The sequence below is a fragment of the Pholis gunnellus genome, assembly GCF_910591455.1.
Source record: "Pholis gunnellus genome assembly, chromosome: 24".
NCBI lineage: Eukaryota > Metazoa > Chordata > Actinopteri > Perciformes > Pholidae > Pholis > Pholis gunnellus.
This window is the reverse complement of record NC_136551.1, coordinates 4,672,625-4,691,410: the sequence shown is the minus strand read 5'-3', so window position 1 is coordinate 4,691,410 and position 18,786 is coordinate 4,672,625. Positions and strand designations below refer to the sequence as shown.

The 18,786-nt window shown below is 47.2% G+C and overlaps 3 protein-coding genes across 3 annotated transcripts in view; 2 read left to right on the top strand and 1 right to left on the bottom strand.

Moving 5' to 3' along the window:
- Positions 1-215: 215 nt before the first annotated feature.
- Positions 216-4,604, top strand: fastkd2 (FAST kinase domains 2). The gene is made up of 11 exons (XM_079185995.1): positions 216-1,265; positions 1,358-1,461; positions 1,587-1,695; positions 1,786-1,909; positions 2,048-2,187; positions 2,316-2,488; positions 2,597-2,760; positions 2,858-3,094; positions 3,308-3,404; positions 4,012-4,126; positions 4,374-4,604. Exons 1-11 carry the CDS (start codon positions 636-638, stop codon positions 4,488-4,490), a joined length of 2,010 nt encoding a protein of 669 aa, XP_079042121.1. The 5' UTR covers positions 216-635; the 3' UTR covers positions 4,491-4,604.
- A 527-nt stretch (positions 4,605-5,131) lies between these two features.
- Positions 5,132-7,215, bottom strand: LOC306715189 (T-cell-specific surface glycoprotein CD28-like). Its single transcript, XM_079185472.1, has 4 exons — positions 6,948-7,215; positions 5,955-6,284; positions 5,721-5,872; positions 5,132-5,457 (listed from the first exon to the last, which is right to left on the bottom strand). Exons 1-4 carry the CDS (start codon positions 7,024-7,026, stop codon positions 5,344-5,346), a joined length of 675 nt encoding a protein of 224 aa, XP_079041598.1. The 5' UTR covers positions 7,027-7,215; the 3' UTR covers positions 5,132-5,343.
- A 1,705-nt stretch (positions 7,216-8,920) lies between these two features.
- raph1b (Ras association (RalGDS/AF-6) and pleckstrin homology domains 1b) overlaps positions 8,921-18,786 on the top strand; it is a 35,476-nt gene continuing 25,610 nt past the window's right edge. Inside the window, 1 exon segment of the mRNA XM_079185417.1 lies at positions 8,921-9,128. The gene's annotated coding sequence lies outside the window, so the exon portion shown is untranslated.

The following is an 18,786-nucleotide window of genomic DNA, read 5'->3' as shown; positions in this document are numbered from 1 at the left end:
TATTTGGGTCCGTGTAGGAACAAATCAGATCAGAACGTGTTATAACAGTGACACCTACGATTTAAAATGGTCAAAAGTTGCATAAACCGTAATAAATATTGTTTTTTAAATATATTAGCTTAAATTCCGAATAAATATTTTTTATTTTATTTTGACGAGCAGGCGGTGTACTCTACCAAGTTGACAGGGGGACTAAATATGGCGTCGCACACAGCACGAAGCAGCAGCACATGAGAATGCTAGCTAACATGGAGTGGACTATGCATCTTTGTAGTGTAAGGCAGCTCTGTGTCTCTTTGTTAAACAACTTTTAAAGTCAAAGCAAAGCGCCATGTGTTATTTTGGGAGCGTTATTTGTATGTTTTTCACGGTTACAGCAATAAGTAATGGCGCGTCACGTAGCTAGCTAAATGCTAACAGTGTTTTGATAACTTGAGGGAGGCAGTCTGTTGACCTTGTCGGCAGTTTATTCATAGGTTGTAATAGCATTTAATTATTTGTGCATAATTAACGGCCTATGTGCCCGAGAGTGTAAAATAGCTTAACCCCCATTGACTTAGCGTTATAGTGCTGAATTAAGGACGTCCGAGTGTCGTGTTTCACCCTTTATATCGTCTATAATAATAATAATAATAATGTCTGTCCGGGTGACAGAGGAGGTCGTGAGATGGAGTCTGCGCTATTGCAGCCGCAGGTCTCCAGTGCAACTGCGCAGTTTCTTGTGGACAGCATCCATCAAAGACAGATCTTTCCCTAGTCAGCAGTTTGCACACATTTGGGGCACAAGGCAAAGCCAGACGTGCCTGGATAGGAGTCCTGTCAGTTCAGTGAGGTTTTACTCCCGGGGTGGGATTCACAGTCAGGACTTGGAAGAGAAGGAGCATCTCTCTTCTCCCGAGGGAGAGTCTTCGCTGCCTGCTAAGATCCAATCTGAGACACAGAGGCCTTTCTCGGACCACCTGCGGCACTGTGGCTCCCCGTCAGACGTGCTGGACCTCACCTCCCAATACTCGCCCACAGTTCGACAGATCAGCAACTGCCTGACCCACATGTGGTCCACCACCAAGAAGATGTCCGACGAGCAGCGGCGCTATGAGCTGCAGCTGATGTTCGAGCATCCTGCATTCGACAACCTTCTGCAGAAGGTCATGAAGAAAGTGGGGCACATGCGCCGTGACGACTTGGCTTATTCTCTCCTGGGCATGGTCAAACTGGGTGTTCCCCAAGGTAGCCGTGTGGTCCAGACTTTCCTCCGAACCTGTCAGGTAGGCAGAGAAAGCTTGTTGAACATTGTCTTCATATTGGAATTACTTTTTGTTTTGTGTTCATCCTAATACATTTCATCGTCCACTAACAGGAGAATCTGAATGACTTTGATGAGAAGGGCCTGTCCATCTTGGCCTCCTGTCTGGAACACTTGGAGGGCGACGCCAACGTCAGTGCACTTAAAGAGGGCATGAGGTCAGGATTATCAAAAGATGCGTTTGGCTTAGCCGACAACCTAACCGTCCAAGTGACGATATAGATTTTGGCCACTTTTTTTTTCAGATCCGTTTACATTGACGTTTACTATGGCTTTGTCCTAGGTTGATAGTTGAGGCCCGTCTTCCCAAGATCAAGAATGTTATGGCTCTCCAGACCATGATGCGTCTGTTGGGGAAAGATGCCCCACTGGACCTCAAACGGAAACTCGAGGTTGGTTTATGAGTCTTGGTTTTGTATATGCGATTCTAAAATGACTATTTTACCTGTAACTGAATCCATTCTGTGCACGGCCTCCTCCAGGGAAAGGCTCTATCAATGACGGACCAGTTCAGCCTTCCCAACACGCAGTACATGATCTCCACTATGGCCACGATGGGCTTCTACTCCAAGCCACTGCTGGACGTCTGCAGTAAGACGATTAAAGGTAGAAACCTTTTCCACAAGATCAGATTGTTGAATTATAGTCGTAATTTCAATGCAGAGTTGTAAGCACATGTTCAATTGAATATAAAGACTTCCTGTTTTATCGTTTTCATAACCTGCTGTGTGTCCTCTCTGGTAGAAAACCTCAATGGAATCCCCTTCAACAGATTGTATACAGTCCTGCAGTCCTGCAGGCAGCTGCACTACAGAGACTTAGATCTGCTCACTGGCATTTCAGAATACATCGCCTCTATAATAGACATATGGACCAAAAAACAGGTGCTGCAATGGACTGATAGTCTTAATGCTATCGATAAATATGTTTGTTAAGATAACATCTAATGTCTTTTACAATCTATTTTTTGAAACAAAAGGGACTCATAAGTGTTTTCCTCGTCTGTGTTCAGGTGGTCCTCTTCCTGTCTGTGTTTGAGAACCTCGCCTTCTGTCCCGCCGCCTTAATGGAGGCATTCGCGAAGAAGGTGATCGCCAATCCAGACGCCCTGACACTTAAAGACCTCCTCTGTGTCCTCAAGGTGTACTCCTCTTTTAACTATGACCTGCAGCACCAAAGACAACAGTAGGTCACTCGCACGTCTTCGTCCGTCAGACTTTACTCATACGCCAGCCAGTCATAACTTACATGACTTGTTTGTTTCCTGTGGTGGGTTTCATGTTGCTGTTCCAGGTTCCTGGAGAGTCTGAGTCGAGTTCTGGACTCCTATCTGCCCAAGATGTCCGGGTTTGAGTTGTTAAAGGCTGTGTACCATCTTTGTCTGCTGGGCCACTTCCCCTCTGCACCACTGGAGCAACTCCTGCAGAGCAGTACACTGGAGAAGTTTAGCACTACAGGTGAGACAATGGACTCCCTCACATTGGACAGTCTAGTCTGTCTTCTTCTGCCTCGTGACGTCCTATACTCATCCATCTTCTTCTTATTTCTCCTCAGCACCCAGGTTTCTCCCCAACCAGGAGCGGATGTTTCAGACGGTGAACTTGTGCCTCGGCCTCGAGCGTCCTCCGCTCCCTCGGCCCGTGACGGTCCCCCCGTCGGTCCTGGGGGACCCCGTCCCCAGCAGTCCGCCGGTCAACCCGTGGCTCTCGCAGGAACTGCGGAGTGTGTTGGGGGACCAGGCGGACTCGATGCTGCAGGAGATGGTGGTGGTGGAGAACTTCTACCTCATCGGTAAAGACAGAATATCGGAAGGAAAGAAGTGAAGTTTTCACAAACTTTCCACAGAAATGCTTTAATAATGTTGATTCATCATATAAGAACCCAAATATCTCTTCATTGTGTCTGCATTTAGCTTTTTAACTCTAAGAAAATGGCTGCAGAACATCATTCCAGCTACTTTGGACACTGTGTTCTAACAGTACGTAACTGTGCGTCGACTCTCAGATGCTGTGATAACCAAACCTCCGCCGAACCAAACCTCTGTGACTGAAGCCGGTAGTCGTGCAGGAGAAGAGTGTCCTCCAGCAGAGAGCAGTCAAAGGTAAGACGCCAGCGCGCACTCGATGACATCGCCTGACTCCGTCTCGAACAAATCTGCTGCTGTGGCCTTTTTGTTTTTTGTACGATCGAATGTGCTTGTGTCACGTTTGGTGGAGTTTTGATGGTGTGAGAGCAGGTGGAGAGGATGTTTGGGGCGTTCTGCTCTGACATTGACGCATGATTGCGTACATCCAATGTCTGATTCCACCGCTTTGCACGCAACAAAGAGAACACGTTTCAACCCAAGACAGTAAAACGTCATAAAACAAGTGCTCTAAAAGCAGGACTACTTCTTATTGAGCCCGCTGATGCAGTTTGCACAACTGAACTACTCATTTTTAAAGATGGATAAACATCATTCTAAATAAACTAATTCAAAATGCAGAACTGCATTACCCTTACGGGGTGAAGATATGTAGATAAGTATGTCAAAGGAAGTCAGAAGTGCTCGGTTAAAGGAAAGCCACAATCTGCTCTGTCTATTTTTCACGTCTATCAGATTTTTTTAGTTTTCTAAGCAAACCGCCACGTTCACCCTGTCGTGCCTGTACCGAAATTCAAATTTTGACCTTTTTAAAGCTGAGAAACTCCTCGTCTTGATCTCCTAGGATTGCAGTAATTGGCACACCGCACTCTGGTTTCTGCTACGGCACGTCCAATCCCCGCGGCCCTCTGGCTGTCAAGATTCGCCATCTGAAGATCCTGGGATACCACCCTGTCTTGGTGAGAATAATATTTCCACCTTTATTTATGAATTTGTTGCAGCCACTTCAATATAACCTGCCTTTCAGCCACATGTTCTCTTTCAAACATGAGTGTTTCATTTCCTCCTTTCTGAACATTGTGGTCCTCCTTGACAACAGCTCGCTGACATTAAATACAGTGCTTCTAGTACAGACAACAAGTTATTAACAGTGTTGAGTGCCTCAGCGATGGCCAGCTTTACATGATCCTAATCCTGTTTCTCCAGGTAACGGAGCAGGACCTGCAGTCCGAGGAGAAGAGGACGGACTTCCTCAGGGGACGGATTTTCCCAGAACACCTCAGCTCAGACCCGCAACCCGAAGGGGACCACCGGGGGTCTTGAGGACGGACGGCGAGGGCCATATCTGGTAGTCCCAACCTGTGCAATCATCATGAACACACAGATTTCGTTGTGCTATTTAAAGCCTTGTAAACAATTGAGAAGGAATTAAAGTATTTCAATGAATTGAGAACCTGAACTTTTCTTTGCTTTGCTTGCGGAGGTTGATGAGTAAGACCGTGCTGCCGAATGAAACCGATAAAAGCGGTGCGTGCGCTTGCAATAACTGCACATAAAGGTGCAAGGTGAGCAAGGTAACGCTTTACTCTTTGAAGCATCTGCAGAAAGAACGACGACGGATTAAAGAAAACAGTCGAGGGAGGAAGACAGGAAACGCTGCGGGTTGTTAATGTGTGAAGTGTTTGCCTCTCCGAGTTGTAAATCTGGTTCTCATCACCTTTCACAACGCTGTGATGTTTCTGCCTTCTCAGACAGAAAAGCATTTTCTTTGAGACCTGTAACGACTTTTTACATATTGATATTGTGGTCGATCGTGACTCACATGTCACCACGCAGGTTTAAAAGTGGAGTAAAGCCTTTGAATGTGGTTGAATCCCCTCATTCAGACACCCCCCTTGTGTTTCGACCACAAAGAGGGATTCCAGCTGAAGATCTGTGTGTTGAACAGTGAGCGACACAGGAAGTTGGGTTCTTTTTTTTTTTATTGTTTCATAAAACCACAACTGCCAAAGGAAGAACTGCTACTTTCGCTACGTCGACACATAAGTAGAACTGAAAAACAAAAAACGAACTGAAGAAAACTTCACTCCTAATATTACACCATTCACGGCGAGCTGCTGCAAGGAAACCCGCCCGCGTTTGCGTCTGAACTAACGGGGATGAGATGCGCGGGTGGTCAGAAGTGTCGTGGTATCGGGATTTGAACCCCTCTCTTCTTCTTGCGGTCCTTGTGTGCTTTGGGTTTGGTGTTCATGTAGTCACTCTGGGAGTCCGACCTCCTCCACTTGACCTGTAGGAAGGATGAAGGACAGAGTTACATACAGCCTGTGAAGGGTCAGAGTGATGCTGCAGAGATCACGTCTTTAGGATTATTCTTTTTCCCTGGGACTTGTAGCTTACATGTCATAATAAAGGCTCAAAGCTGGGGTTGTTAAAGGCTGAGACCAACCATTTTTAAGACTAAGATTTCTAGGCCAAGAAATAAAGTGCTTCTATGTGTAAGTACTTATTTTTCCTCACCTGGTGTTAGTTTGTATGTGAGGAATATCTTACCCAGATGACGCTGGCAATGATGGTGATGATCCCGCTGTAGATGCAAACAAGTACAAGCCCCAGAATCCAGATCCAGATCTGGGAATCTGGACATCCAGAATCTCTACGCGGGTCAGGCGTTGTGTCGTCATTGATGAAGTTGCATTGGTGTCCTGGAAGAAACAACCAGGGAGGAGTCAGTGCACTGGGCTATGAGGTGTGCTCCTTTTTTTAAAACCTCTTAGGAATACGTACCTTCCACAAGCATTAGGATCCACAGAGTGTTTCTGATGAAGGGAGGAGGGAACATGGCTGCGCCCTCGCACCCGTAGATGCCATAGTGGCTGGCATCCACCCCGGTGAGCGTGAAACTGATCGATTCATTGTCCACGTTTTCACGCACTTCCACGCCAGCCCTGGTGTGTCTCGGTTTACAGTCGGGTGCCTGCTTGTTGCGGTTGCACGTGTGGCTGTGGATCACTTCGTCGCCTTTTTTAAGGTCGAATATCACCTGTTCGCCGGTCAACTTCGGGCAGGGCACGGACACGTCGTCTCCGGCAGCCACACAGACAATTTGTATCTGTTCTGGAGAGAGAGAGAGAGAGAGAGAGAGAGAGAGAGCGAGAAAGGTGTGATCAGGATTTCTGATCACGAAAACCACACACTCTCTTACAGCAACAACTCCTGCAGAGATTCATTTATTTGCTTTTAATTCCCCCAACTGAAATGCAGCTTTTGATACTCGTCATTTCACAGCCACTCCACCCCCGTATGGAATTTGTTCAATAGCAGCACATCTCTACATTTACCTCTTTTAACCCTCACATTTCACAAAAAGCAGAAACGGATATTTACCATGTGAGCGGCACACTTGAGTCAGCCCGCTGCCTGACTCAAGTGTGCCGCTCCCGAGGCGGCGTTAATTTTGTTTTTTAGTGCCGTTTATTGCAGGGAATAGTGTCGAGCTGAATGTGCTCTGTGTGTGAACAGCAACGGCCCTAAAGTTGAGGCAACACAAGACTCAACGTCCCACATTTCATGTGCATAAACTTAACCAAAGTGTCCCTGCACTACTACCGAGGGGGCAAACCTCAGATGAACCCAAACAGTCCCACTGTAAACCACATATACACGGTTAAGTCTCTTGCAATTACTTGTAATAGTTGTTTCTTGCTAAACTTTTGCATTCCACAACCAATCTGAATGCTAATAATGTGTGTGTTGCAATACAAAAAGTCCACGCTTTACCTTTGCAGATGTCCTGGGACTTGGTGGCGTGAGATAACCTGCAGCTCAGGAGCATCATGAGCACCGAACAAGCTCTCATCTTGGTCTTTTCTCGTCCCCCCCGAGGCTTTCTCTCATCAGCGCAAACTCCAAGCTCCTTCGGCGGGCTGCATTGACTGTATACACTGCGAGAGAAATGTGATCTGGTGCTCCGATATCGTCAAACCTGGTAATGCCTCATATCCTCAGTGTGCAAGTTGTGCAGTTCAATTGTGACATCGACGCACTCCCACGGTGCTGCAGAGAGTGAGCCTCACACATCCTCTCATGCGGGAAAACATCCTGTGGCAGAGAACGCCTCCTCTTCTGAAGTTTCCGCTCTCTCCCAGTGGTTTGTGACCTTTGACGACTTCAGCGTTTAACTCGTGTAAAACTATGGTTATGTGGTTATTTAGACCCAAAAGTCAGTGCGAGACACTTCTGTTCCTATCAAGTGATTTATTGAGAATGAGGGAGATGAAAAACACACAAACAACCTTTTATTACCTATTTTAAACATTTAAAAGCTTTTGCCTTAAAGTGTGGACATAGTTGCAATACTGGCATGAATGAAAATAGGCACTTTAAAACAGAATATGAGAAAATATTGTGTAAATATGTGTATTTTCTGCTGTTTACTGTTGTGCTGCAGCCACCGTTGGAGGTGGTGTAAGTGACTGAAATTGCAATGACCCATTGCATCATGGGCAAAGGTTTACTGAACACAAGGAGAAGCACAGAACAGGTATCGAGCAGGTTTGAACTGACACTTGTGTGACTTCCAAAAGTGTCGTTACTTCACAAAAGGACAGATGAGGCCCACAGACAGAAACTGTCTCTATACTGTATGAGTCACTGGCACAGTTAACACGTCAGTGAGAAAAAGTAGTGCAATATCAGCTCTATGAGAAGGTAATTCCATTCCACACGTTTTCATTATTTGCTTAATAAAAAAAAAAACATGACTGTGTCCACAAAATGGGGTTGAGTAGAAAGTGCAGTGGCTTTATATGTCCACTAGATGGCGACACAGCGTTTTATTTTGATCGTTAATAACAGTTATATGCTGCTACAAACCAGCAAAATTGCTTTTCAGAGACAATTTTATTTTAATTTCAACAATGTTTCACTTTGTTTCAATGCATGTTCCTGTTTTATACAGGTTTGCCTGCCCAGAGCAGGGATTAGAGACCATTAAAGGGTGGACAAATACCGACTTTGTGTGGCAACACATGGTGTCGGATTCATGGGATTGTGAAATGGGGATTATAGCATTTCTAAAATGTTGTCTGTAATTCTGACTCAGAAAATGGATGGTGGGGGATTGACGGGTTAGTAATGCCATGTGTCCATTTGGATAACATGCAATAATCTCCTAATCTGGAAGTCCCTTTCGTCTGGTGGTGGTGGCTTTAGGAGAGCATCAGCAAGAACTCCTGTTATTATAGTATTATTATAATAATTATAATTATTATATTGTAATAATAATAGTAAATATATATGATAATTACCCTAATTATTAATATTATTATTACATCATCATTCTTATTATTTCTATTTCTATTTCTATTTCTATTAATATTATTATTATTATTATTATTATTATCTGCTGCCACTCACTGGGAATAGCTACTGGAAACTGATGCTGCCTTCATGGTTCCTCCAAGATTCCTACTTTCGTGGGTATATGTCTATATTTTATACCAAATAATCGTCAGAAAACTGAGCTAAAATGTGTGTTTTGTTCAACTCGAGTAACACCGCAATGTGTCTTTTTTTTCATGTTCATATCTACCGTCCAGCTCCGTAATTCCTCTTCTCTGCGATCATCTGTATAGCATGAGAGATATTTCCGACAGGCCGTGAAGGCAGCGCTGGGTTCTGGGCTGGACAGGAAACGACGAGGACGCTCAGCGTGTCTCCTCGGCAGCTCCGGGAGAGAAGAATGGGAAAGGGAACGAGACTGTGTATGTAGACGAGGCAACGTGTGAAAACATGAGGATAACGGGCAGTTTTTGCTTTAGCTAGATTCATCTTTTAAACAGATAATCACACAGAGCAGGAGGGTTTCTTCTCCCCCCCCCCCCTGAGGGCAGTGATATTTGCTCTCCCATTGGAGAACACAGGAGAAGAGAGGAGCCTCTTTGTGAATCCCATTTGACTGTAAGTGGATTTCTCTTTTCTATTCTATGTTTTATTGTCTAACACCTTTATTTCCTCCCTCTCCTTGAATAAACATCCTTAGAGACTCATGCCAATCCTAGAGAAAATGACAGTTTGCCATGCCAGCCCATCCTAGATTGTGTCCTCGGGAAAAACGAGACGGAGGGAGTCGCTACACTGTATGTTCACCTCACTTCTTACAGACGAGCACTACCAGCTATTTAGAATGTGTTGGTACCCTGGTAGAGTGTGTGTTGTGGGGCAGGCTGTCTAAATGAAGGAGAGGGGGGGTCGTGCGTGCCCCCCCTGTGCGGCCATTGAACGACCCCCTTTCTTGGGGGAGAAAGGGCGTGCAAGCGTTCGGGCCGACTGGGAAAAGAGCCGCAGCTTTTTCCACGGGGAGAGGCATTTGAACGCGACACCCCATTGCTATGTTGTGGTTTAGGTGGTTGTGTTGCAAGAGCCGAGCCCTTTCACTCCGTATTAGCCGACAAAGTGTCCTCTATATGTGTGTTTGTCCTCCCCGAGCAGAGGAGGAGATGTGCAGTCTCCACCCAGTTTAACGGGAGGAGAGGCTACCAGCTGCTGGTAATGGCCGATGGTTTTTTTCTTGTCACGCTTAATGTTTCATATCTTGCTGGTGCATTTGTGTAACGCGCTGTATGTCGTTTAGAAACCTGCAAAATGTCTGTTGGTGTGACCGGGGTTGGGCTCGTTACTCATCTACCTCCCTTCACTGCAGCTCGCGAGCGCTGTTTTAATTCCCTTTGTTGGGTGACGCCGCCGGGGCAGCGGATTGGATAACATGTCGCCACTATGACCAGCTTGGGGCTGTTATCATGTTTAAAATGCTGGCGTCCGCTTCAGCCGGCAGAATAAGCAGCTTTATTTGTTCCATTAAAAAAAACCAGTCTCAGTGGAGCCCGGTGGGGGAAAGTTAAAGCTCTGACATGTGTATACTTTGCTGCTTTACCAAGCTGTGTTTTACCTGTCTGTCACAGAGTTTGCTTGCAGTCAGACACTAACATTGGAAAGATAATGCCCCCCCCATCACCTCATTGACAGCAGGGTTCAAAGGTAATTTGCAGAAAGGCTGCATGCCATGCCACAGCCTGGCTGGCTACCATATGAGCCCAGGGTTTTCATTCAGTCAACATTCCCTGTGAGTTTTATTTACACTACCAAGGCCAGACGACGGCGCTTTTTTTCTTTTCACTGTATATCTTCTGTTCAGGGCTGAATACACAAAACAAACAAACACAAAAAAGCCACTTGGCCCGGCCTTTTATTCCCCCCAAAGAGGCATTATAATGGGCCGTCTGTGTCCTTAAGGCACGCTTGATTTGCATCCACAAAGCGCCAGACTAGAAGCACATTATTCAGGGAATGGAGACAATGCAGCCCATTCGCTTACAGTGCAAGTTAATGGGATGAAAATAACTACTGGCCTTCTGGTCGCTTCCCCCTCAGGCAGAGATGCCTTTAAGCTTGTCGTGTTTTTGGGGGTTTAGTAGAGTCAGATGTCACTTGCTATCCAGTCGTGGACTCAGAAGAGGACAGAAAGTGAGTGATGCCACAGGGACGTCTGGAAGACCCGGTGATATGTTGTTTTGGGGTTTTGTTATTGTGTCTCATTATGAATGAAATAACTTTTTTTACGCAGCATAGAGGGTTAAATGTTCGAGGCAACCTTTCTGGAGCATATTTTCCAACCAGGATTGTTGTTGTTGTAGTTGCAGCAGTGCCACATCATTCAGCGTCACGATTTTATTTATGCCAAGAACAGAATCCGATGGCGCATTGGTGCAAAACACCACCGACGACGTAAGAAAGTTAACGGCGGACGTGCACGTCAATGTGGTAGGCTCGTACAAGACATTCAGTCAGTAGACTTAATAGTCAGGCAGTATGGCATACAGCTCGGTCATGGATTAAATGTCCAGCCGCAGAGGTAAAACACATGTTAGAGGAGAGCGTGTCATTCCACGGCTCCTGTTTTTAAAGAGCATGTAAGGATTTTTTTTTCTCCGTCAGCTTTCTGTCTGGAGGCTGTTGGAAAGAGAACCGAGGGAGAGAGCGTGTATATATATATATATATTTTGGAAGAGTTTAAAATACATAACCAGAAACATGGTTTTCTCATTCATCCAAGGGAGAGAAAAAAAACAACCTCTGCTTTTCCTCTCTCCATCTCTCTGCTGCCTTTCATCCTTTTTTGCGCGCACGCTTGATTTCCTTGGGATGTAGTTGATTAGATGAGAAAAACAGTTGTCAAATAGATTCTGGGCTTGAGGAATGATCCCGTGACACTGTTAGAGAAGAGAGATTTGTGTGTGTGTGTGTGTGTGTGTTAGCAGCTCCTGCGTGCTGTGCTGGTCTGTCCGTCTGTCAGCGCTTTACTGGCTCTGTCGTGCGAGTTGCAAGGGCCACGTCTGACCTCCACCCACCCACCCACCCATCCACCCACCCACCCAATGTCATTGGGCAGAAGACTGCTCTGCACAAAAGCTCCAGAGACGGCGGTTAGAAGGTGGCGATGGGGGTCGGTGTAAGTTTACCCCGTTTGGGTTACAGCCGCAGGTGTAGGTGGGTAAAGGAGGGCAGGGGGAGGATGGCACTTCAAACGCAGCCTTCAACACACACGCTGGTGGAGACCCGGAGGGTGTTGGGGGGGGGGGGGTAACGTGATATTTACATGGGAGGTACCTTGGCTGTGGCCGGGGAGGCAGCAAATAAACTTCCACCAGCTGCATCAGCGCGCAGCTCCTTGATGCCAAACAAGGTGCCACACATTACAACGCGTATGACGGAGAAAGTGCGTGTGTGTCGCTCCACCTGGGTGTGTCCCCCCCCCCCCCCCCTTCCCCTCTCCACCCCTTCTCCTCTTGTCACAGACACGTGGTCCCCAGCCTCTATAGGGCCTTGTTCTGGTAACATTTTGCTGACCTTTGGTGGCAGCTGCCCCTGCCATTTGGAAACAAAGACAAATGGCTAACCCGCCCGCCTGTAGCCTGCATAGTCTCCTGCGTTCCCCGATAGAGACCTGCGCTTCCTGTTGGCCTTTTCGTACACGCGTCCAGACTTTTATCCATGCCCCCTATGACAGGAAATGAATTGTTTTAAATCCACATGGAGCCTTTTCTTTCGCGATGATTGATTTCTGTTCTTTCGACAAGGTCAAGACTGAGGATAAGGTTGTGCAGCCTGAAAAAGAACGTGCACTTTTACTCGCGTACGTGGAAGAGGTCAAGGTGTGTCATACCGATGTCTGGACCGTGCAGCCGCTACTCTCCGGCTCCACGGCTGATCGGAGCCGGCAGAAGGAGGGCACGCTCCGCTCCTCTCAGGGCAATGCACGATCTTGGTCTTGGCTCAGCAGGTGCACTCAAGCGCACAGACACACACTGCTGTATAAAGACGGTTAGAAATGCAAACGGCGGAACTTGTTCTACAACTGGATGTCATGTTAGTTTTAGTATCTGTGCCACTGGGTGAGCGTTTTTTCTCCCGAAGCACTTTCCAGAGTTTTTACATTTTTAGTTTGGGTCAGTCCTGTTGGGATTTACACTCTGAAAGGAAAAGTCCCCTTTTAGGCACTTCTTCTACATTCGCTGGATGTTATTCATTCACGGTTGCCAGTGTGGTCCAGGAGTTATTTTATCAACAACATTGTCTAAATTCCTACATTTCCCATGTTACTGTTCAACAACCATCAGAGAAAACGGGCCTGCACTTGTTGCATCTTCCTGTGGGTTATAATTTGTAGATGGAGAGAGAGCGAGTGTGAGCTTTGGAGTGGATAAAAAAAACAACCTTACTCACATCGCATGTCTTGCTTGCATTGCATTCTGGTCTACTGAGGCTACTGTAATTGGAGAAACTGATACCTCTGCTTCTGCTTGTATTGGATTCTTCCTTTGCACATCTGTACAAAATTGTGGGTTTGGAAATAAGCACTTTCCTTTTAATTCAGAGGGACAGACACCCTAAATCAGTTCTTGTTTTTAAAAAGCATATTTTTATGGAGATATTTTTTTCCTATCAGAAGTAATTTACCGTAATGTAATATGATGCCGCTATTAAACTTCAAAACTGTCAGTTTTCACCTCCACACCCCTTCTTGCGTGACCTATTTTCCAATATTGTATCTGATCCGCTATGATACATTATTGTTCAGTCGTTAATTGTCCCTTTTGTGTGCTACCTCGCTCACTGTGCAGTGTGTTTAAGCAGCTTAGGCAGCTATTAATCAGTGTGACTTTGACAATGGCAGGTGGCTGGTTCTCACCCCCCCCCACCTCCTCTACTGTATTACAGATGGTCGGCTCCATTCGTTGCAGGGGGTCAGCCTTTGTTGTGCACGGGACAGGAAACGGGGGGGCTCTTAACTGTTACTGTCTATCACATGCAGTCGGCATGATCAAGACCTGTGACCGCCACGAAGCCCCGAGGCCCTTTGCGGTGTTATTTTGCACACCTGTCTCTTAAGTTAAGTTGCACACAGTTGGGCAATCCCCCTTGAAACTGATCTTAGCATCTAAGGTTGGAAAAGGGAATCTCATCCCAGTGGGAATTCTCAGCTGGAGTTGCAGCAGCCGCGTCGGGTATCAGCGAGTGGAACGCCGAGCGAGGCGCTGATTTATGGTATCGGGTTTTTCTCTCCCCGCCCCCACCTGCCTGTGTAATCCACCACCACGTCCAGTTAAAGCTCCGCCGCAGTCACGGGGTGCATTGATGGATGTGGCGTCCCGTCTGAGCCGAGGCCATGGATAATGGGTCTTTGACATGGAGAGAACACAACATGCTGAAGGCAAGCAGGAGTTCTTCGGAGAGAGCAAGAGCACACAAAGTGCTAACTCGGGGGAAAAACAAAACATGTGCTGCCTGGCTGCTGTATTCAAATATATGCGCTATCGACTGGGTGATGCATGATCTGTCTGGTGCGAGACGTAAATGTGGAAAGTGGAATTTATTTCCTACTCTCTGTATTGCTATTTTGCATCCCTAATTGAATGAAATGGAATGGCCAGTTCTTCGCAGCGGGTCGTGCGATGTGTTACAGCCTGGGATAAACATCGTGCACGGCCAGTTCCTGCGTCGTCTCCTCTCTCCGGGCGAAGTTCTCATGAAACCATGGCAGCGGTTCCGCGTGTCGGTGCGTTCGCGGGGCCGGGCTGCTGGTGTTTGTTTGCCTTTTTGCAGTCTCTGGAAACCCTTCCAGTCCATCATACAAACACAGATGTGAGAAAAGTGGACTGCACTGTTTTTCCTCACCCCGCTGTGAAATGCCTGCCGCTTGGCCCAAAAGTGTTTATGCTTGTACAGTTTCTTTCTAATCATTGACCTCCGGGTTACATTCCAGTCAAATCCACTGAGGACTCAGTGTTATATACCACTGAGGATACACTAACAACTGCGGCATTATAAGACTATCGGAGAAACTCAAGGATCCAGTGACAGTGATTATAGTGTCCTCAGCATCACATTGTGTCTTGTTTGTGTCTGGTTACAAAAGCAGCAGCGTATGCCTGAGTCACTGGAACAAACAAATATCTTGCCACACATACAGCAAATAGATTCCAGACCCGAGGGTGCACCGGATTTAACTTGTCATCCTCTTGAACTGTAGCAGTTGTAGGGATTCAGCTCCACCACATGCATGCGTTGAACTGAAGGCGAAAAAACAGGCTCACTCTTAAATTATTTAAACGTTCCAACTGTTTCAAGTGTTTTCTGTGCTCGGCTCAAGCCACGAACTAGCGGTACACCCAAAACTGGGGCTGAAATGGCTTGTTTTTGCCATTAAATATGCACTGTAGCCTACTCCCCCCCCCCCCCCCCCCTCCATCCGACTTTAACTACTCTCTCTCCCATAATCATGAAAGCTACCCCGCTGCTCATGTCTGTTAGAAGTAGCTACACTACGCAGGCGGTACTTCGACGTGCGGTGGAACCTCGGGAAAGGGGAACAAGAGGGGGGGGGGGGGGGGGGGGCTGGAAAGCAGCCCGTCCTTGTTCATAACGTCCCAAGAGCCACAGGGGTCCCCCCCCGCACATCGCCATGTCACCAGTGAACCCACAAACCGAGATGTCTGCCGAAAAAGACCTGCGAGGAAAGACGAAGAGATGGAGCACGCGGTGAAGGAGAGCGAAGGTTTATGAGAATCAATAAAATGTTCTTCGGTGCTGCTGATGTCATGTGAAATACGACTGCTTGGAAACAGTGATGTCATTCTTCGGTTCCCTCTGCCAAAGTCTGGAAGTCGCACGTTTTTCGCTTCAACCCAGTGCTCCGCATTTACTGTACCGGCATGGTGTTGGCAGGCTACTCCTATTTTTCTTTTACACCAGGGTTCACGAAGGACGCTGAAGAAGGAATCCGGCGTTTTGAGTCGGTGACCTACAACGCAGAGAGAACCCAAGTGAACACACTAGAAGGATTGACACAATTCTTTCGCAAGAGAATCCCTTGACAGTCACTCAAACCTGCAGGCTTAATCTCACAAAATAGCGCCGTGTGTGTGCACGCTTGTGTGGTTGCCTTTTGCTAAGATCTCATTGACTAAATACCCTGGCAGCTCTGCGAGTAAGCCCGAGCCTCTACTGAATGAGTCTCTGGGTTAAGTTAGTGGCAGAGTAGTTTGCTAATCTCTATCTGCTCCGCTGATCTTCACTCTCCAGCGATTCCTGATTATTTCGGGCACCCGGGCAACTCTACTCGGTGACCGGATTCGAGATTGGTTCGCTGCGTTTGGCACAGTGATTGGCATCAAGGGCTTTGAGGGCCGTCAGCTCGACCTTTACCCTTCCATTGCTGTTGGTGATCACCCTCGGGGAGATTATTGGAATGAAACGGTGTGAATGAATGAGAAGCGAGATTTCTGTCTTTAACCCGATCAGCTGTGAGCAAGCTGCGCTAACGATGAGGCTCGAGATGTTGCAGTCAAATGAAGCCAGTGCACACAAAGGACTATTTTGATCCAGCATAGGCGGAACGGGTCCAAGTGTCGACTTAACACAAGAGGCATTTGAGCATGTAACTCTGTATGTGTGTGTTACATTACCCGTAAACCCCGCTGGCAGCCAGCCAGCCAGTGGGACCTCCATCAGATCCCACTGGTCATCGTGGGAACATTCCTGACGCAGCGTTATTCCGTAATTCCCACCATGTGTGGTTTCTCCCGAGCAGAGCGCCTCGCCCGCACGGACCGTGGAGAATCCCACTGAGGAGAGGAGAGCAGCTCCTCGTAATCGCAGCCAGGCCTCGCCGTGTGCCGGCGGGAACGGCACAAGTGGTCTGTGATGATAGCGGAAGGTCACGTTCAACAACACCTTTCGGCGGGAGGTAGAGCCGGTTGTTTGTTTGGACTGGCTTATCATGTGACCAAGAGGCACTCTGGCTCCTGTAGACGTTGAGTCCACCTAATAAAACGCGAGTCAACATGAGTCACTTGAGCTGAATAATCTGTTCACCAGATGACAGATGTCTTTGAAGGAAACGACGGTCGCGTCTCTATCCGATATACAAAAATTCGAACTTGACATTGACGGCTATCGAGGTGATTTTTGTATCAAACTGCTCGAGAGGTCAGGCACCGTGCGGCGCTTTACGACTTGATTTGATCGATGCTAATGCGCCTTCCCAGCGAGGATCGGCTTTGCGGCGAGCCATCAATCAGCTGACTGATGGTTTACCTCAGTGCTCTTACAGGGAAAACACTCAGGGTCACTGCGGAGGCCTTATCTTGTTCTGAGACCAGAGTAAGATGCTGTTTGGTGTTTCTGATGAATAAATCTCTCCGGCTCCAGCCATCATTACACAGATCATTCATGTATTAAGAGAGTATATCTATTTAGTGTCGTGAATCAGAGGTCACCGTCGGATTGTAGCGTTGAATGCTCTTTTACAGTGTCGTAATACATCACGTTTGCAGATGCTATCGTGTAACGCAACACAAGAATGAGTGGAATGCATCTTCAATCATTAATGTGGAGTCTGTGTTGTTTCACTCTGACGTGGTGTTTCTGCTTTTTTTCTTTGTGCAGGAAAGCTGAAGATCAGACTTCCCTCTCTGCTTATGAGATGGTTGTTGTAGTTTTTATTATCTCACAACTAGGGCCTTACTGTTTTGGGGGATCTCGTTCCCATCATGTTAAATGTATTGTTGAATGACTCCTGGTCACATATGGCTGATATCCAATCCTATTATTATTATTATGTTATGTGGTCGTGTAGAACCCTTATTATAGACTAGTCTATCACGCTACATTCACATCACAGACAGTAGCTCCTTCTCACAGTGTTATTAGTAGAGGTCACATATTTGGGATTTGGCTAACATACACCAACATACACCAACATGCACTGTGCGGTGGGTTGAGCTCTGCCCGCTTACTCATTTGCTGTACTTCCCCCGACAACAGTCCCGTCTTTCTTTTCCTGCTCTGACATCATCGTCACCCCTGCTCGTACAGTGCCCTGCCCTCCTTCCCACTTCCTGCCCTGACAGGAAATGAGCTGCCCCGAAGGATTACTGTTAATGGGAGGGAGTGTGGGCGGACAAGGACACACCTGTGTCCACCACATTGGACCCTGTGTTTCCCCTTGGTCTGTTGTTGAAGTGGGGCACTGATCTAGGCCACTTAAAGTCTATTGAAACTAAGCGTAGGTAGGGCAGCGACACACAGGGCACCCTTTTGGGGGCAGTTGTGTGTTTTCAAAGAGTCCAACGAGTCGCCTCAGTATCCAGTGATGAGGGACGATATTGTTTCCAGGGCATCTTATAGCTTAATGCACAGGCTTCATAAATACAAATGTATAAGCATCAGGTGATCAAACGAACAAATACATCAAGTGGTTTGACGGTGCATACTTTTGCTATTTTTATGACAGAATTTAGAGGGGAAACTTAAGAGGAAAAGTTATGTCATGTCTGCAATTTGTTGCTCTTTTTTAAAAATGATTGTCTTCCCCTCTTTGATGCGTGTGCCGCGGGCCGTGCCTTTGTCCTCAGCATCGGAGCAGCTGCCCCACCAGCCCCCCGTGCTGTTGTGACTGGAGCGACTGTGTCCCCCCCCCATCCCCTCCCCTCCCCTGCCCCCGCAGCTGCACGGATCCGCGTGTCACCGCCACACCTGCTCAATGGCCTCGCGTTGACTGAGTGATATCACACGTTAACCATGTGCCAAATTACACCACAGAGATGGTGGTGGAGGTGGGGTGGAGTGACCCGTAATCCGAGAAGGCAATTGTGTGTGTGTTTTTCTGACACGCATGTATGGATGACGGGCGCGAGAAGTCGGGACGGGGGAGGTCTGTTTGCTGTGAAAACACACGCGCGCGCACTCTTTGACCAAGAGTAGGAGGGCCACATGCTGTGGATGAACAACAGTTGGTGTATAGAGAAAAAAAAAAGAATGAAGGAACAGCTGAAGCCAGCGGGAAGAGCGTCCCAGTAGGCAGCCACAACATCAGCTGCCTACCTCTGTCACACTCTCTCTCTCTCACACACACACACACACACACACACACTGCACAATGCTAATCATAGCATTGCAATTTCCCGGCCAGCTCGGCATGTTATAACCTACAACCAAGAGGCTGTGTGACATTAGTCTCCACGACCAGACTGTGATTCAGCATCCATTGTTTTGGATA

Coding starts and splice junctions, on each gene's coding strand:
- fastkd2 (XM_079185995.1), top strand. CDS start 636: ATGTCTGTCCGGGTGACAGAGGAGGTCGTGAGATGGAGTCTGCGCTAT. Junction 2,489..2,596: donor CTGCAGCACCAAAGACAACA/GTAGGTCACTCG, acceptor TTGCTGTTCCAG/GTTCCTGGAGAGTCTGAGTC. Junction 3,405..4,011: donor CCAGCAGAGAGCAGTCAAAG/GTAAGACGCCAG, acceptor TTGATCTCCTAG/GATTGCAGTAATTGGCACAC.
- LOC306715189 (XM_079185472.1), bottom strand. CDS start 7,026: ATGAGAGCTTGTTCGGTGCTCATGATGCTCCTGAGCTGCAGGTTATCT. Junction 6,285..6,947: donor GTCCCAGGACATCTGCAAAG/GTAAAGCGTGGA, acceptor CTCTCTCTCCAG/AACAGATACAAATTGTCTGT. Junction 5,873..5,954: donor GATCCTAATGCTTGTGGAAG/GTACGTATTCCT, acceptor TGTTTCTTCCAG/GACACCAATGCAACTTCATC.